The following is a 17480-nucleotide window of genomic DNA, read 5'->3' as shown; positions in this document are numbered from 1 at the left end:
TTGTAATCTTGTTGACCACTCTGAAATAAAAAGCCTGGCCCTCTGTATTTCTGAACTAAATCAGCTGATCCAGATAAAGCAAAGTGTACAAGTCCAAAGATGTTGTTTAGAGGAAATAAGATGAAGAGAACTTTTCAGGCTGCTGTTAATGTAACAGGGCAGGATTTTGGAAATTAGTTTCTCTGACAAGCTTAAGCTATCACTTCTACTGCAAAAAGAAGCAGCAAAGTGACACCTCATAACTCTGAGGAAGTCCTCAGGTCAGGGGATCAATTGTTTTCTTCCCCTGAATAAGAACAAACTCACTATAATAACTGGAGATATCATTGTTTGGGAACTCTGAAGGTCAAGTTTGGGTTTGTTGGCTTTTTTCCTTATTAATTTCATTTAGGTAACGGGAGATGAACACACCTGGGAACTAAAAATATCTGCACATCAAGAAAGTACTTATTTTTTTGTTTCACCTTAACACCCCCCCAGTTTATCTAGCAGCAGTCCTACCTGGCTATACCACTGAATTGCTGTTATCAAACCTATAAAATGTTTTAAAACACAGTTCAAGCTCTGTTTTGAGTGTACTAGAAGAACAGAAACACACCTTGCTCTAAATAAATTGCAGTTAAACTCTTCAATTTAAAAAGATTGTAGGAAATTTTATCTATCTTGCTCTACTTTCTGCTCAGGTAAACATCCATTAATTTCTGAATGCTAAAATTCTGTCATGCTTGCAAAGCTTTATCACATATTGCAAATAAGATGGATTTTTTTACTTCATACGCATGTCTTTATTTTAGACAGCTTTATAAGACAGTTAACTGTTACAGCTGTTTTCTGATCCAGCCAACAGCAGCCCACAACCTCTTCAACACAGCAAGATGTCAAATTAAATGTGATGCAAACACTTCCTATTCCCAGTATTTGCACAGTTAGAACAGCAGTTTTCAGAGCCACTTAGACACCACTAGGCTCAGGCTCCACAGAGGATTTGTGCCTCATTAGCAGCATCATTTTCCCCAAAGACTCTTAAAAGTCTCATGCTTAAGTTTTCCTCCTTAAAATATGAAAAAGCACTCAAGGTTTTGGTTTTTTTTTTCCTAAGCATAAAGATATAGCAACTCCATATGAAGCATCTTTAACCAGCTCACTCAGTAATACCAGGTTCGTTTACTTAAAGCACATGAGCCAAGATCCAACTCAACACCTGTTATTCTATTCCAATATGGACAATAAAAAGTGGCTATATTTTGCTTCATGGCAGATCAATGGTCAGCTCAAGCAGTCTATGAACATATCTTAAATTATTCCAGCATGGCATCAGTGGCAATTTTAACAGATGATTGCACAACACAAGCACGAAGCACATGAACCCTTCCTTCCAGTGTTGACTGAGCCAGCAGGAAACAGGCCCATGCAGAAGTGACTTCACACAAGGCTCAGAGGAGGAGGACAGCTTTCTCTTCCTCCCCAGTTTACCAGACAAGTGCATCCTCTGCACAAACAAGACAACCTGTTGGGCTACAGGAAAAACTTAAGTGAAGCTGTAGTTGATATGGTGCTTTCCTTTATCTTGTTCTACTGTTGAATGTGTTTAAATGCTTACCTGTACGAAGAAAGGGGGGAAAAAAAAAAAATCAAGTCCACTTGGAATAAAAATCCAGACTTTTTTCTTAATTTACCTACACTTGTATTTTTATTACATGCAACACTTTGCTAAGCCTTTTCAAGTTAAATTTGAAATTGACAACCTAAATTAACTTTTATATAAACAAAATATACTATTTTAAATACAAGGTGACAAGTTACAGTTTTTTTACTCAAATTAAAGACATCTAACTTCAAAGCTGGATTAAAGTCATAGTATCACATTGTGATTTAGAGATGTATACTGCTTACATTTTCTGAAGCAAGCAAATTCTCTTCATTTAAAACATTACTGCAAAAAAATGCTTTTACAATCATCTAGATTTTATTGCAGCAAATACACTCACAGAAAATATTTTGGTTAGTTCTGTTAGATTTAAAATATGGCCAAAGTTAAACAGCACTAAAAACTTCTTTGCTTTATAACAAGGAAACAAAAAAGACAGGGCCTATATCCTCCACTAAAAACCCTAAACCCCACACACTGAAGATGCCAGAGGCACCTTTCCAAAAGCATTTGTTATCCAAAACCTGTCAGAAATGCTTGCAAATTCTACTAAATGTTAAGTTATGACTAAAATAATTAGTTAACTCAAATGTGCTTTGTTAAATGAAAATATTTAACATTTATTTCCTTAAGACAGCCATCATTTTTAACTACAATCTTTTAATACTAGGAAGAGTTTTCAGACAAATGAAGCATAGCTTTAAAAAAAGAAAGTAAATTAAAGGTTTTTGTCCTCATGTTACAAAAAAAAAATACTTAAGAGTTTTGATATGTGTTTGCTGCTATTTATATAATTGTCTGCATAAAAATTAAGACAGTTTAAGTTTAGCATTAAAGTTTGATTTGAGAGTAAATTAACATCTTCTCTGTTGAACTTATTAGTAAAAAAAACCTTTTTTTCCCTTACAGAGTAAAAATATTAAAACAGATTAAAATCTAAGTAAAGATGCAACCTTATTAAACTGCTGTTTTAAAACAGTACATTTTGTCAACAGAAGATTTTTTAGCAAAGCATTCCCTGATAAAAAGCACAATTTACTTCTAATTTAAGATACCTCCACAAGTCATAGCAGCACTTCTCCTTTGTCAAACACAAATGCACCAAGAATTTCTGCTTCAAAATCACTAAGTTACAATCCTATGTCTAAACCACTTTGGGAACTCTCACTTGCTGACATTTATACTTATTTATCCTGAACCATGAAAACAGCTGTGGTAGAAAAAAATTACAGGCACAAATCCAAAAAAATTCAATGAATCTAAATGAGCATTATTTTGACAAACACTTGCTTCTGCCCCAATGACTGAATAAGCAAATATAAAAATAGTCCAGAAGACAGCCCACTCAGTAAAATGGAACAGCAGCACATTTTGGAATATGCATCTTCTTTGCTTCTATTATTTTTGGTAGTTTTACAACATACTAAATATTTTCTCTTTATGGCTGCCATTTGATAAATCCACTCCAATAAAATATCCAAGTTATTTTACACAAATGCCTCTCATGTACCATCAAATTAGAAAAAAATATTTTCATTTCTTTCAACACCTAGTTTTAGAAACACAAACAAACACATTCCAATCCTTCACTTTTATCTTCAGAATTCAAGAGATACTAACAGAAGCCATCTCCCTCCAGAATCCCTCCTTTAGATACAGAAGATGCCAAAGAGAAGCCATGTGGAACTTGTTATGTCTTTTTCAAAACCTATTTGAGTAACAGAACAAGCAGCAGCAGAAAACTGTTTTCTACCAAAAGTTTTGCACACAGAAGTTTCAGTGGCAAAATTAACTAGCTGAATATATAGTGTACTTTTAAACATTTTTAACAATCGTTGTGTCATATTTTTAACAGGATCTGAAGTGACAGGACAAGGACCGATGGTTTTAAATGGGGAATGGATTTATATTGTATATTAGGAAGAATTATTTTTTTTAATAACAAAGAAGATGAGGCACTAGAACAGGTTGCTCAGAGAAGCTGTGGATGCCCCATCTCTGGAAGTGTTCAAAGACAGGCTAGATGGGACTTTAAGCAGTCTGGTCTGGTGAAAAGCATCCCTGCTCATGGCAGAGGAGTTGGACTAGATTAGATTAACTTAAAGGTCACTTCAAACACACATCATCCTATGATCTCCCCTCTTCTAATTCCCCCACGGGCATTTTAAGCTTTTAAAATAAGCACCATGATGTTTTCTCTTAAAGCTCTGTCCACAGCTGTGAGGATTTTTAGAAGCACCCTCATTAACCTCTTCAAATGCTTTCCTTCCCTATTGTTGCCAGAAACCAAAAATCATCAGCCAGATATAGTCTTTATATACTGGGGGGTTTATATCTACATACACGCAGTGTACAGTTAACACAGCATGCAGTAACAAATACACGAAACAGGGCTTCAATTCCCTGTGGTTTCTACCCTGGCATGGATCTGTTCAGAACGCAGCTTCTGTGTCAGGCAGCTCAGCCTGCACTGTGCACTGCCTCACACGGCAGACACCTGGTCCGCAGCTTCAGACTGTAATTGCTTTAAGATGTGTTGTCTTTTAATTTAAGCTGCCAAGCTAAACCTTTAGTACACTTTCAGCACGTTCTGCATTCCTAGATAACCTTGCACGCACCATGCGTGATGTCTTTATGAGAGCGTCTTCAGACGACTACACTCCCAGCAAGAAACCTACAAACTTTTAAAGTTTGGGGCAAGCGGGGTCAGTGGCCAAAGAACTTCACCTCCACACTATCAGGTAAGGAGTGACACCTGCGAACAGCTGGGCACCTGAAACTTCTGGACGCCAGGAAAGTGTGACTTGGAAGGTGAAGATACGGTAGCTACGGCCAGACACCCACCCCGCACCACAGGAGCGCCCCCGAGCACACGGCTGACACGGCCACCCGCCAGCGGGCAGGGGGGTGGCAGCGCGGCGCCCAGCGAGCGCAGGGCCCGCAGGGACAGCCCCGCACCGGGGGCCGGACTCACCGCTCTCCTTGCCGGCCGCGGCGCTGCCCTGGCGGCGGTGCGGGCTCAGGAAGTCGCGGGCTAATTCCAGGTCCTGGAAGTGGGCGAAGGGGACGAGGACGCAGGACATACTCCCGGTGCCGGTGGTGCCGCCGCCACCCAACCCGGAAACGCTCGGGCACTTCCCTCAGGCCCGGAGCTGCCCCGCGCACGGCGCATGCGCCCCTCCCGCGCCACGGAGGGGAGGGCGGGCCGGGGCCGGGGCCCGAAGGGGCGGCGCTGAGGAGAGAGCGCAGAATGCGCCGCCCTCCTGGGCAGCCCGAACGCAATGTTTAATAGCGCTTTCTGTGAAGAAATTCCTCCCGACGTCCAACGTAAGTCTCCCCTGGTGCAGCTTCAGGTTATTTGCTCTTGTCCTGTCGTTAGCTGCCTGGGGAAAGAGGCCATCGCCCACCTTCCCACAAGCTCCACTGAGGTAGCTGTAGAGAGCTATAAGGTCACCCCTGAACCTCCATTTTTCCAGGCTAAATAACCCCAGCTCCCTCAGCTGGATTTCATCATCCAGGCCTAAGGATGAACAGGCACGGCCCAAAACCCCCATGTTATGTTGATGAATAGGAAACACCTTTTATAGTTAGTTGAGAACAGGGTTTCTTTCAGTCTCGATTGTTCTTGCAAATACAAAGCGTTTATTTAGATGTAATGTCAACACATTTCTATTCCTCCTCTGGACACTGAAGAATCTGAGTGATAGCAGCAGTTATATTTGCTGTGGAGCGATATTGGTACAATACTGACAGCTGACCTGTGGTCTCCAAAACCTCCTCTTCGGGAAAACAGAAAGAAGAATGTGTGGGAAGAGCACCAAAGGATGTTTTCTGGACCCCAAGGAAGCATAAATTCCCCTGTGCATAAGGCTTGATGAATTTTTTTTAATGGATCTTACTTGACTAGCCTTTATATGTACACACAAACACACACACACATATATATATATGTGTATATAAGAATTCTGTTTCTTGTTTTCTCACATGGCTCTTTTATGAGATAGATTGTGATGTGTGTCTTATGTAGCTAAAAGAAGAAATAACAGAGAAAGTCCAAGTTATTCTGTAAGTTTGATTTGTGGTCTAGGTCTTCTACAGGGTCTTTAAATACCTTCTAAGATTAAACAAGTTTCTACTAAGAGAAGTTTCATGCCAAAGAGGGCTCCAGTTGGATTGTCCTAAAGGCACAGACTGTAACAGTTTATAAACTCCAGAAAATCTCTTGTAAGATATGCAAGGAACCTGGCTTTAATTTACCCTGACAACTTTTTAATGTCTTCAGCTATTTTGTTGTATGATGTACTGGTTTAAAACCCAGCAGGAAAGTTAACCCCACTGAACTGCACCTCCTCCTCCACCCTCTTCCAACAAGTGACAAAACACTTGGAGAGACCACAAGAAGGAATCACAATTTTACTGAAAAACTTTGAGGCAATACCCACAAGAGGGTATTCAGCATGGAACAAACACACTTTCTGAAGAGACCCTGGCATTGTATCGCTTTGATAGCTTGAACATAGTTGCTTTCATATAGTGCACTACCCTGTACTATACACTACTAGTAGTTTTAACTTTTATGCTGGTTAAGATCTTTCATTTAATATGTCATAATGAATAATTAATTCTGTATAAATATAGCTGAGGTGGCAGCAATGGGATTCTAAGGTGGCCATGGTGGCTTTATCTAGGTGCCAAGCAGCCACGCAGTCCCAATCCCTTCCACGAGCCCAGCAAAAAGATGAGGAGTTTTCTGCTTCCAGCACCCCAGATGTCCTGCTGAAACCACAGCCCTGCAATGAGGTAGATGGTATTGAATTAGAGAGCGCTAGAAACTCCATCTGTCTTTTCCTCTGTACCTAGGACAAGTAGTGTGGGCTCAGTGATTTTGGCGACTTGGCGACTACAGAGATATTTTGTGTTTACATTTCAAATCTGTGGCTCCTCAGGCAATACACAGGTTAAACCTGAATCTAAACAAATGAATAATCTATTTCTTATTCACTACAAAGTTGTTCAATCCTAACAGGTGTAGAATTACATGATATGGAGTAGTAAGAAGGATACTCTTTAAAAACAAGATCACAGTGTGGGAAAAGTTGAGACAAGAGGCTGGTAAATTTAGAGATGCACTAATTAAACTTGTAAAGTCTGTAAAGAAAATTATTTAATGACATTTTAGAATTGTAAAATGCACAGTCACTAGTAATGTCAACTGAATTAAAAAAGAGTATGCAAAGAATTAAATTAACAACATGGTTTGTCATTCTTTAGTGAAGCTTTCATCGCATTATGAAAATTCTCCTCATTAGAGAAAAGTGAGCAGTATAAGACTGTCATATCTCTGCTTGGTTTGCTGTACATGAAGAAGTCAAGTTAATAACTACCAAGATACCAATGAAAGCATAAAATAAGGAAATCAATACTCAGCAAATAACCTGATATTTCAAGACAGTCTTGAGCACAGAAACACTCATATTAACACTTTGGCTACAGAATAAACCTTTTTCTTTATTATAATTTTAATAGTTCCTAATTTTTAATGATTCATTATACATATATAGAAGGCTACAGAAAACAAAACTACTTTGAAAAACATCTGCCATAATTTTAAGGAAAGTACCTAAAGACATTCAGATAAACACTTAATAGCAAAAATTAACAACACATTTCCAGTAAGAAAAATTATTCGCATTGGCATACATCCTACTGAACAAAGGCCTTAATGCAGTTTACAAAAATACATAATTAGGCTACATATGGAATTCCACTTTATGAAATGCAGGTAATGATTTCTTTGGGGTCAACACGAGAAATGACAAGAGGGAAAGGCTTCAAAATGAGAGAGTAGGTTTAGATTAGATATTAGGAAGAAACTCTTGACTGTGGTTGCTGAGGCAACCAGCATAGGTTGCCCAAAGCAGCTGAGGGTGCCCCATCCCTCAAAGTGTGTGAGGACAAGTTTCAGAGCCAGGCTCTGAGCAATGGGGTCTCCTGCAAGCTCTCCATCTCTCCCAATGGCAAGAGGGTCACAGCAAGATGATCTCCAAGGTCCTTCCCACCACAAACCATTCTCTGGTTCCTTGAATCATATTCCTCCTGCAGGGGACCCCCATGCCTTAGACTCCCCCAGTGCCCAGAAGATGGATCCCACCGCTCTGTGACATCAGCCCTGGCGCCGAGGACGCCAAGGGCAGCGTGGCTGCTGTGGGCATTGCGGCTGTGGCTGTGCTGCTGCACGGAGCCCTCAGTGCTTGCTGCTCACACAAGCCTCTGGCAGCCATGAACTGGCTCAGTCTCCTCGTCCTGCTGACCGTGGCCGGGCTGGTGCACGGGACATGGGACAACTGCGGGTAAGTGGCCCCAGGCCCTGGCAGGGAGCCACGGCAACACTTGGGGCCTTCCCTGCAGGGCCCTGCCTGTCCCCCATGGCTGGGCCACAGCTTCCCACCCACCATGGGACAGCCTCAGCTCCTTGCCAGCAGCCAGCTGCTGGCACGGACAGACACACACCCCATGGGCTTCCCTGGCCTGCTGTGCCTGCAAGCCCTTGTGGGGAGGGCAGAGGGCTGAGCTTCAGCCTGAGCCACAGCAGGCCATGGAGCAGCATGGAAATCACTTTCTGCTTGCAGATGGACTTGTGGACTCCGACCCATGGTGTCTGACTCCATACCTCATGACTATGGCATGACACGCATCGTGGGTGGCACAGGTGCCCTGCCAGGAGCCTGGCCATGGATGGTCAGCATCCAGTACCCCTGGCGTTCAGGCTTCGAACATTGGTGTGGAGGGTCTCTCATCACTGCAGAGTGGGTCCTCACAGCAGCCCACTGCTTTGACAAGTTTAAGTAAGTAGGAGCAGGGAATGGGGACATCCCCACAACACCAGCAGGTGCCCTGCCAGCAGCACCACCTGCTACTCCCCTCCCCTTTCCTCTCAGGCAGCCCAGCTGCCACACTGCTCAGGAGAAGCCTGGCCTTGTGCCAAGGCTTCCCAGCAGCTTTCAACTTGACATTCCCCCAGCCTAACTTGTGCAAGGGCACTCACACCTGCCAGAGCCCTGCTCCCTCCTCTGCCTTGCCATGCAGAGGTCTGGCAACTCCTGGGCTGCTGTGGCACATGGCTCTGCTCCCTCTCAGCCCTCTCTCCATCTGCCTACCAGGAAAATTGGCATCCTGAACGTGGTGATTGGGGTCACCCAGTTGACTCAGCCAGGACCTGAGGCAAAAGTGCGCCGGATTAAGAAGCTATTTCGTCATGAAAATTATAGGAGAAGTGATATAACTAATGACATTGCCTTGCTGGAACTGGACGAGCCTGTCCAGTGCAGCCCTTATATCCAGCTGGCCTGTGTAGCTGAACCTGCCCTAAGAGTCTCAGAACTGCAAAACTGCTGGATTGCTGGCTGGGGTTCAACCACAAAAGGAGGTGAGTTCCCAAGATGGACTCCTGCCTGTAGAGCAAGCTCAGCACACTGGGGAGAGGGTTTGGGCTTCCCCACAGCACAGGCCAAATCCAGGCTGTTAGATGAACACCTCTGCAGAGATGGGCCTGGCCTGCTCCCCAAAGACAGGGAGCAGGGACACAGAACCCCAGTGCCTCTGCAGAGGGAAAGCCAAATCTGAGGGAAGGGGATCCCCTCCAGACAAGCGAGGGGGAGAACTGGCAAGGAGCTACTGAGGGCTCATTCCTTTCTCTGATCTTAGGTCAAGACTCAAGTGATAGCCTGCAGGAGGCCAAGGTCCAGCTCATCGATGTCCAGCTCTGCAACAGCAGTGGCTGGTACGCAGGGAAAATCCATACCCACAACTTGTGTGCTGGTTACCCACAGGGAAACATTGACACCTGCCAGGTAGGAGCGTGTCATGAGCCACTCAGCCCCTAGCAACACCAGCAGCACCACCCCAACACAGCCCAGGACCTGCTTTGCCCAGCCACTCAGCCGCTCTCCCAGCCCCGGCTACCCCCGGCTGCTGCTGTGGGGACTTCCCACACACTCCCCATCCACACCTGCCTGCACAGGGCTCCCCTTGTGCCTGAAAGCCCAGAAAGCCCAGCTAGTGCTCTTGGCAGCCCAGAGGTGCAGGTGCCAAATGTCCATCCTCTGCACATGCAGGAGCCCTGTGCAGAGAGGACAGAGAGAGCCCTACCCTACAGGACCCCAAGACATTCACAGCCAAGCCTCTGGAGGCTCCAACCCCTGAGCAGAGCTTTCCTCTGCTGGGAATACAGCTCTGGCAGGGGCTGTGAGAGAGGAGGAGACAGCCCCAATGCTGGCAGGGGCCACCAACACCACCTTAATCCTCTCTGTTCTGCTGCAGGGTGACAGTGGTGGTCCTCTCATGTGCCAGGACAACAACGCTGACTCCTGGTGGGTCATTGGAGTGACCAGCTGGGGAAAAGGCTGTGCCAGAGCAAAGCTGCCTGGAGTCTACACATCCACTCAGTACTTCTATGACTGGATTCTGGCCCAGATGGGGCTGAGCCCATTTAGAAGTGCTTTCTGAATAGCAGGGTGAGTAGGATCCAGGGCACACTGCAGTGCCCAGCAACAGTTTCCTGCTGGGGCAATGCCTGCTGATCTAAAGGCAGTCTCAGTGTCAAAAAACTGCAATGTCATGACCACACTCCTCTCCCCTGTGCAGGCAGACAGTGGAGGTGATTTAGGTGTTGGAGTAAAGTTTCCTATGGTCACAGGGAACCATCTTTTCAGTGCAGTTCCATCTCCTGGGCAAAACAAGATCTGACAGAATTGGCACCTGCAGAATGAGCCTGAGGGCAGACCTGCCAAGCACAAAGGCTCCAAAGTGGCTCCAAAGGGCTGGAAAGTACCTGGTCTGAGAGGAGAGTGCTCTGAGCCACCTTGGACTAGAGGAACCCGGTACATCAAGCCAAGAAGGGGATAGGAAAAAAAGCAGACACCTTGGGGGCAGTGCTCAAAGCCCTTGGGCTAAGTGTGAGCCTGGGCTAAGGGAACAGATCTGGAAAAGTCCCAAGCATGACAAGGGAAACTCCTGGCTCCTGACTGGAGTGCCAGTGCCCCAAGGCAGTGCCAGATTTCACTGGTACTAAGGGGGGATTGATTTGCCAGGTGGTCACACTTCCCAGATACTCAAAGGAAGAGCTGGGGTCATTCTGGGGAGTGGAACCTGGCAGGAACAGTAGGAGAGCACACCAGGGAACACTATGAGAAGCAAAGGTGAGTGAGCCAACACCAACTGCAACACCAAGGCTGTGTAAAAATGCTCCAGCAGTAGTGCCCTAAGGTCCCATCTGTGCAGCTGTAGTGCTGAGGAAACCCTTCTGTGACCTGCATTCAGGAGGCACAGGTGACTACAAGTAGCTGATGGGTGCCCTCTGATTCCCTACCCATGCCACACTGGTTTCTGTACCCATTCAACCTCAGGATTCCCCCAGCATACTTGCTGATGTCATGTTCAATAAAGAGCCACCAGCTCCTGCTGCCACACTCAGTGTCCATTTCAAACCCCTGGCCGGTGGAACAGCTCCCTGTGCCCTCTGTTATGCAAACTGTGGGGATTTCACTGCCTCTGGTCCTGGGCTTCTGTCAGCCAGAGCTCAATCTGCAGCTGGCATTGCAGCTGCACAGCCAGCTCCCCGCCCCAAATGGATTCCTCAGCAGCTGCCTTCCCTGGGGACTACACAATCTCATCCTGCAGAAAGAGGGGCTTAAAGACAGCAGCAGTGAGCCTTCTTACAAGGGCAGGTCCTGACAGGACAAAGGGCAATGACTTTACAGCGACAGAGGGTAGTTTTAGATGGGATCATATGAAGGAATTCTTGATTGTGAGAGTACTGAGGCAAAGGAAAAAGTTACCCAGAGCAGCTGTGAATGCTCCATTCCTTGAAGTGTTAAAGGACAGCTTCTGAGCCAGGCTCTGGACAACTGGGTCTAGTGCAAGCTCTCCCTCCATGCCCATGGCAAGGCGATCAGAGCTAGATGATCTCCAAGCTGCCTTCTACCCCAAACCATTCCATAGCTCCTCAAATAGTTGCTGCCCCTCCCCCAGTGGGCCCCCCAATGCCCCAGACTCCCCTCCAGCACTCAGAACACTAACCCACCGCTCTGTGACATCAGCCCTGGCGCCGAGGGCACCAAGGGCAGCGTGGCTGCTGTGGGCATTGCGGCTGTGGCTGTGCTGCTGCACGGAGCCCTCAGTGCTTGTAGCTCACACGGGCCTCTGGCAGCCATGAACTGGCTCAGTCTCCTCGTCCTGCTGACCGTGGCCGGGCTGGTGCACGGGACATGGGACAACTGCGGGTAAGTGGCCCCAGGCCCTGGCAGGGAGCCACGGCAACACTTGGGGCCTTCCCTGCAGGGCCCCGCCTGTCCCCCATGGCCGGGCCACAGCTTCCCACCCACCATGGGACAGCCTCAGCTCCTTGCCAGCAGCCAGCTGCTGGCACGGACAGACACACACCCCATGGGCTTCCCTGGCCTGCTGTGCCTGCAAGCCCTTGTGGGGAGGGCAGAGGGCTGAGCTTCAGCCTGAGCCACAGCAGGCCATGGAGCAACATGGAAATTACTTTCTAATTGCAGAGGGATTTGTGGGCTCCGACCCATGGTGTATGAGTATGAGTACATGGCTCATGATGATGACGCGACACGCGTTGTGGGTGGTGCAGATGCCATGCCAGGGGCCTGGCCCTGGATTGTCAGCCTAAAGCATCCTGCAATACCAGGCACAAGACATCTGTGTGGAGGGTCTCTCATCACTGCAGAGTGGGTCCTCACAGCAGCCCACTGCTTCGACCCCATCAGGTAAGGAGGAGCAGGTAATGGTCCCTACTATACCAACAGGTGCCCTGCCAGCAGCACCACCTGCTACTCCCCTCCCCTTTCCTCTCAGGCAGCCCAGCTGCCACACTGCTCAGGAGAAGCCTGGCCTTGTGCCAAGGCTTCCCAGCAGCTTTCAGCTTGACATTCTCCCAGCCTCAGGTGTACAAGGGCACTCACACCTGCCAGAGCACTGCTCCCTCCTCTGCCATGCCATGCAGAGGTCTGGCAACTCCTGGGCTGCTGTGGCACATGGCTCTGCTCCCTCTCAGCCCTCTCTCCATCTACCTTCCAGGAAAATTGGCATGGTGTATCTGGTGATTGGAGCCACCCAGTTGACTAAGCCAGGACCTGGAGCACAACTGCGCCGGATTAAGAAGTTAGTGCGTCATGAAAACTATAATAAAAGTGACAAAAGTAATGACATTGCCTTGCTGGAACTGAACAAGCCTGTCGAGTGCAACCCCTACATCCAGCTGGCCTGTGTGGCTGACCCCACCCTAAGATTGTCGGAGCTGCAGAACTGCTGGGTTGCTGGCTGGGGTGCCACCACTGCAAGAGGTGAGTTCCCAAGAGATACTCCGGAGCCAGCTCAGCACACTGGGAAGAGGGTTTGGGCTTCCCCACAGCACAGGCCAAATCCAGGCTGTTGGACAAACACCTCTGCAGAGATGGGCCTGGCCTGCTCCCCAAAGGCAAGCAGCAGGGACACAGCACGCCAGTGCCTCTGCAGAGGGAAAGCCAAATCTGAGGGAAGGGGATCCCCTCCAAACAGGAGAGGGGGAGAACTGGCAAGGAGCTACTGAGGGCTCATTCCTTTCTCTGCTCACAGCTCAAGAATCAAGTGATCACCTGCAGGAGGCCAAGGTCCAGCTCATCGATGTCCAGCTCTGCAACAGCAGTGGCTGGTACGCAGGGAAAATCCACACCCACAACTTGTGTGCTGGTTACCCACAGGGCCTCATCGACACCTGCCAGGTAGGAGCGTGTCATGAGCCACTCAGCCCCTAGCAACACCAGCAGCACCACCCCAACACAGCCCAGGACCTGCTTTGCCCGGCCACTCAGTCACTCTCCCAGCCCCAGCTATCCCCGGCTGCTGTGGGGGCTTCCCACACACTCCCCATCCACACCTGCCTGCACAGGGCTCCCCTTGTGCCTGAAAGCCCAGAAAGCCCAGCTAGTGCTCTTGGCAGCCCAGAGGTGCAGGTGCCAAATGTCCATCCTCTGCACATGCAGGAGCCCTGTGCAGAGAGGACAGAGAGAGCCCTACCCTACAGGACCCCAAGCCATTCACAGCCAAGCCTCTGGAGGCTCCAGCCCCTGAGCAGAGCCTTCCTCTGCCGGGAATACAGCTCTGGCAGGGGCTGTGAGAGAGGAGGAGACAGCCCCAATGCTGGCAGGGGCCACCAATACCATCTTAATCCTCTCTGTTCTGCTGCAGGGTGACAGCGGTGGTCCTCTCATGTGTCAAGAGAAAAACAGTGACTACTTCTGGATTGTTGGAGTGACCAGCTGGGGAAAAGGCTGTGCCAGAGCAAAGCTGCCTGGAGTCTACACATCCACTCAGTACTTCTATGACTGGATTCTGGCCCAGATGGGGCTGAGCCCATTTAGAAGTGCTTTCTGAATAGCAGGGTGAGTAGGATCCAGGGCACACTGCAGTGCCCAGCAACAGTTTCCTGCTGGGGCAATGCCTGCTGATCCAAAGGCAGCCTCAGTGTCAAAAGCCTGCTCTGTCCTGCCCATGCTCCTCTCCTTTGTGCTCATAAACACTGGAGTTGATTTAGTTGTTGAAGTAAAGTTTCCTATCATCACTGGGAACCATCTTTTTGATTGAATTCTGACTCCTGGGCAAGTTAAGAAGTGCCAAGTTCGTCATCTGTAGAATGGGCCTGAGGGCACAAAGGCACAGAGTGGATCCAAAGAGCCCCAAAGTGCCTGGTCAGAGAGAAGAGTGCTCTGAACCACCAAGGGTTGGAGGAATCTGGTCTGTTGCTGTTGGACAAGAAATAAGCCATATGGACGCAGCTCAAGATACAATGAAGGAAAAGAGAGAACTTTATATCTTCTCTCACAATTTATAGGTTTCTGACCACAGCCAGGGATTGGGTAGTCAGGATAGCATCTTTCCAACTGCACTGGCCGTGAGAGATGTCCATCGAGAGATGTGTAACAGAAGAATGTACACATATCTATGTTTATAGTTACTGTCCTGGGAAAGTTCTTTAGAAACTATGTCAACAAGTTCCAAAGCTGAGTTTTCAGGGCGACATCTCACCCTTTTTGGTTTTAACAAAAAGAAAAAGATAAGAAAAATTAACAAAGAAACTAGCAACATTCTAATCAATCAAAAGGAAAATAATAAGAAAATAAACAATGCTCCATATAGTCAGAAGGCTGTAATTTCAGGGTGCTATCTCACCCTTTCGTTATTAAAAAAAAAACCCAAAAAACCACAAAAATAAAGTGAAACAAATGTCCAGCATCAACACCCACTTGTGGATGGGCCATTGGGATAAGCACTCATGTCATCTGCATCTGAGTCCTCACCCGATGGCCCACCCATCTGACGACTTCCAATTTGGTCACGGCCTCCAGCTTGCTCACCGGCCGGATACTGCCTCTGCGGTTGTAGGTCAGGACAAACACACTTCGCAGGTACCCAGCATACCCCAGTATCTGTGGATACACAAGCATACCCGCGCCCCAAAGTGATGAGGTCATAAGGACCCTCCCACTGTTTTGTGACTAGATTCCAACCTTCGCCCAAGGCTGAGGTATCTCATCCAAAGCCCACAAAGAAAGGTGGTGTTCCAACATGACCGGGTTACTAGAGTTCTGCAGCACTGTGAGGTGATTGAGGGTATATAAAGCTTTTCCCAACCGACTGTGCATTCCCCATTTCTGCTTCTGCAGAACTTGCTTTAGCGTACCATGAGTGCGTTCCACAATAGCCTGACCTGTCGGAGAATGAGGGATATCAAACTTGTGTGACACACCCCACAACTGCAGGAATTGCCACACCTTCTGAGAGGCGTAAGCAGGACCATTATTGGTCTTCACAGCAGAAGGCATGCCCAAGACAGCAAAGGCCTGCCTCCAGTGGACAATGATATCACAGGTCTTTTCTCCCCTGTGAGCAGAAGCCCACATGGCAGAGGAGAAAGTGTCCACACTGACACGCACATACCAGAGCCAGCCAAAGTCAGCAACTTGAGTGACATCTGTCTGCCAAAGCTCTAAGGCCCAAAGGCCTCTGGGGGTTTACCCCTGCCGGCAAAGATGCAGCAAGCACATGACAATCGTCACAAGACTCAACGATGTCATGGGCCTCAGCTGACGTCAGCTGAAACTGTTTCTGCAAAGTATGTGCATTGTGATGGAAGAATCCATGTGACACCTTGGCCTGGCCAAGCATATCAGGCTGAGGTGCAAACCATGCTGGGTTAGTCAACTTGTCAGCCCTCACGTTACCTTCTGCAATAAACCCCAGTAAATTGGTATGACTCCTCACATGCAGAACGTAATACAGATGTACCCGGGCCTGAATGGCACTCCACAGGGCCTTCAGTAAACAGAACAAGGCAGGATTGCTGACCTCCCTCAAGACTGAATGACCCAACCACTGGGCTATACTGGCCACGTAGATGGAATCCATGACCAAATTGAAAGGTTCCTGTGAAAATTTCTGAAATGCCATGACAGCAGCCCGTAATTCCACCAATTGGGCTGACCCAGTCTCACGACTTTCCAAGACTTGCCACTCAGATCCATCCTTCCAGGTAGCAATGGCCTTTCCAGTCCTCCCTGAACCGTCAGTAAAGACAGTAGGTCCTTGCACAGGCTCCTGACTATGTTTGGGCCGCAAAGAAAGTTCAGTGAAATTCGCCACTTACAATAACTTATGACTGGGCAGAAGGTAGGTGACCTGCCCAGAAAAATTCTCCAGAGCACTTTGCATAGAAATACTGTTTGCAAAGCTCCAGTCAAAATCCTCCCTGGTACCAGGAGCACAATCTGTGGGATCTGCACCCATCAATTGCAAACACCGTTGTCGGCATTTGATTATCAAATGAGCTATCAGCTCAAACATTGCAGTCGCCATCTTCTGCGGTTGATGGGGCAGGAAAACCTATTCAAGGACATGCAAGGGATCAGACCACTCATCATTCCCCTGGCCAATGATACCTGCAGGATGCACATCTGGAGTAACAATGAAAAGAGCGATATCAATGGAAGGGTCAATGTGATAAACCTGACTAGCAGAAACTGCTCACTGAACCTCCTCCAGCACCTGCCGTGCCTCTGGGGTCAGTGTCTGAGGTGACTTTAAATCAGAGTCCCCCTTTAACAGACCAGACAAGGGGGACAGTTGTGCCATGGTCAGTCCCAAATAGGGATGCAACCAAGTAACAACACCCACCAATTTCTGGACATCATTCAGCGTCTTCACTGAATGCACAAATGCACCTCCTGATGTTGGACTGTTCGTTCCAAAATTTTCACCCCCGAATACTTCCAAGGAGGCTGTTGCTGAACCTTTTCTGGAGCCACTTGCAGCCCATGAGAATGCAAAGCAGTGATCAGCTGAGGCTGTATCCTCAGCAGTCCATCCTGGGTGGGCGCAGCCACCAACATGCCATCCATATACTGATAAATATGAACATCAGGAAACTGCTCACGAACTCCAGACAGGGCTCGAGCCATGTACCATTGGCAAATGGCTGGTGAATTTCGCATGCCTTGCAGCAAAACCCTCCATTGATATCTCTGTGCAGGCTCAGCATTATTGATAGCTGGCACTGAGAAGGCAAATTTCGGTCTGTCATCGGGATGCACAGGAATTGTAAAGAAACAATCCTTCAGATCCACAATGAGAACTGGGCAACCAGCGGGAAGCATGGTGGGTGATGACATTCCAACCTGCATCGCCCCCATGCTTTCCATCACAGCGTTAACTTTCCAGAGGTCTTGTAACAACCTCCATTTCCCAGACTTCTTCTTGATGCAGAAAACAGGAGTGTTCCAGGGAC

General features: G+C 47.7%; 3 protein-coding genes across 6 annotated transcripts in view; 2 read left to right on the top strand and 1 right to left on the bottom strand.

Annotated features, from left to right (window-relative positions):
• RAB3GAP2 (RAB3 GTPase activating non-catalytic protein subunit 2) overlaps positions 1–4806 on the bottom strand; it is a 42404-nt gene extending 37598 nt beyond the window's left edge. For 3 of the 4 annotated variants that reach the window (XM_005523317.3, XM_014252943.2, XM_005523316.3), the window contains exon 1: positions 4623–4806. In XM_005523317.3, the coding sequence (XP_005523374.1) occupies positions 4623–4731 (109 nt within the window). In that variant the 5' untranslated portion in view covers positions 4732–4806. The remainder of the gene's footprint in view (positions 1–4622) is intronic. The other variant, XM_088053368.1, reaches the window with a different exon arrangement.
• Positions 4807–7921: 3115 nt separating this feature from the next.
• Positions 7922–10153, top strand: LOC102100356 (acrosin-like). Its single transcript, XM_014252816.2, has 5 exons — positions 7922–7998; positions 8278–8493; positions 8809–9074; positions 9353–9498; positions 9968–10153. The coding sequence occupies exons 1-5, from the start codon at positions 7928–7930 to the stop codon at positions 10151–10153; spliced, it is 885 nt and encodes a 294-aa protein (XP_014108291.2). The 5' UTR covers positions 7922–7927.
• Positions 10154–11857: 1704 nt separating this feature from the next.
• Positions 11858–14074, top strand: LOC102100182 (acrosin-like). Its single transcript, XM_005523419.1, has 5 exons — positions 11858–11928; positions 12208–12429; positions 12740–13005; positions 13277–13422; positions 13889–14074. The coding sequence occupies exons 1-5, from the start codon at positions 11858–11860 to the stop codon at positions 14072–14074; spliced, it is 891 nt and encodes a 296-aa protein (XP_005523476.1).
• The last annotated feature ends 3406 nt before the right edge of the window (positions 14075–17480 follow it).

Source organism: Pseudopodoces humilis, chromosome 3 (assembly GCF_049639895.1).
Source record: "Pseudopodoces humilis isolate 2021_Gansu_Grassland_sample_001 chromosome 3, ASM4963989v1, whole genome shotgun sequence".
Taxonomy (NCBI): Eukaryota; Metazoa; Chordata; class Aves; order Passeriformes; family Paridae; genus Pseudopodoces; species Pseudopodoces humilis.
The sequence above is the reverse complement of the archived record's forward strand: the minus strand, read 5'-3'. Positions and strand labels throughout refer to the sequence as shown.

Bases quoted from the DNA above. Each gene is read 5' to 3' on its own strand.
- LOC102100182 (XM_005523419.1), top strand. From the start codon at position 11,858: ATGAACTGGCTCAGTCTCCTCGTCCTGCTGACCGTGGCCGGGCTGGTG. The intron at 13,006-13,276 runs GTGAGTTCCCAA...CTCTGCTCACAG, and splicing joins GGGTGCCACCACTGCAAGAG to CTCAAGAATCAAGTGATCAC. The intron at 13,423-13,888 runs GTAGGAGCGTGT...GTTCTGCTGCAG, and splicing joins GCCTCATCGACACCTGCCAG to GGTGACAGCGGTGGTCCTCT.
- LOC102100356 (XM_014252816.2), top strand. From the start codon at position 7,928: ATGAACTGGCTCAGTCTCCTCGTCCTGCTGACCGTGGCCGGGCTGGTG. The intron at 8,494-8,808 runs GTAAGTAGGAGC...TCTGCCTACCAG, and splicing joins CACTGCTTTGACAAGTTTAA to GAAAATTGGCATCCTGAACG. The intron at 9,499-9,967 runs GTAGGAGCGTGT...GTTCTGCTGCAG, and splicing joins GAAACATTGACACCTGCCAG to GGTGACAGTGGTGGTCCTCT.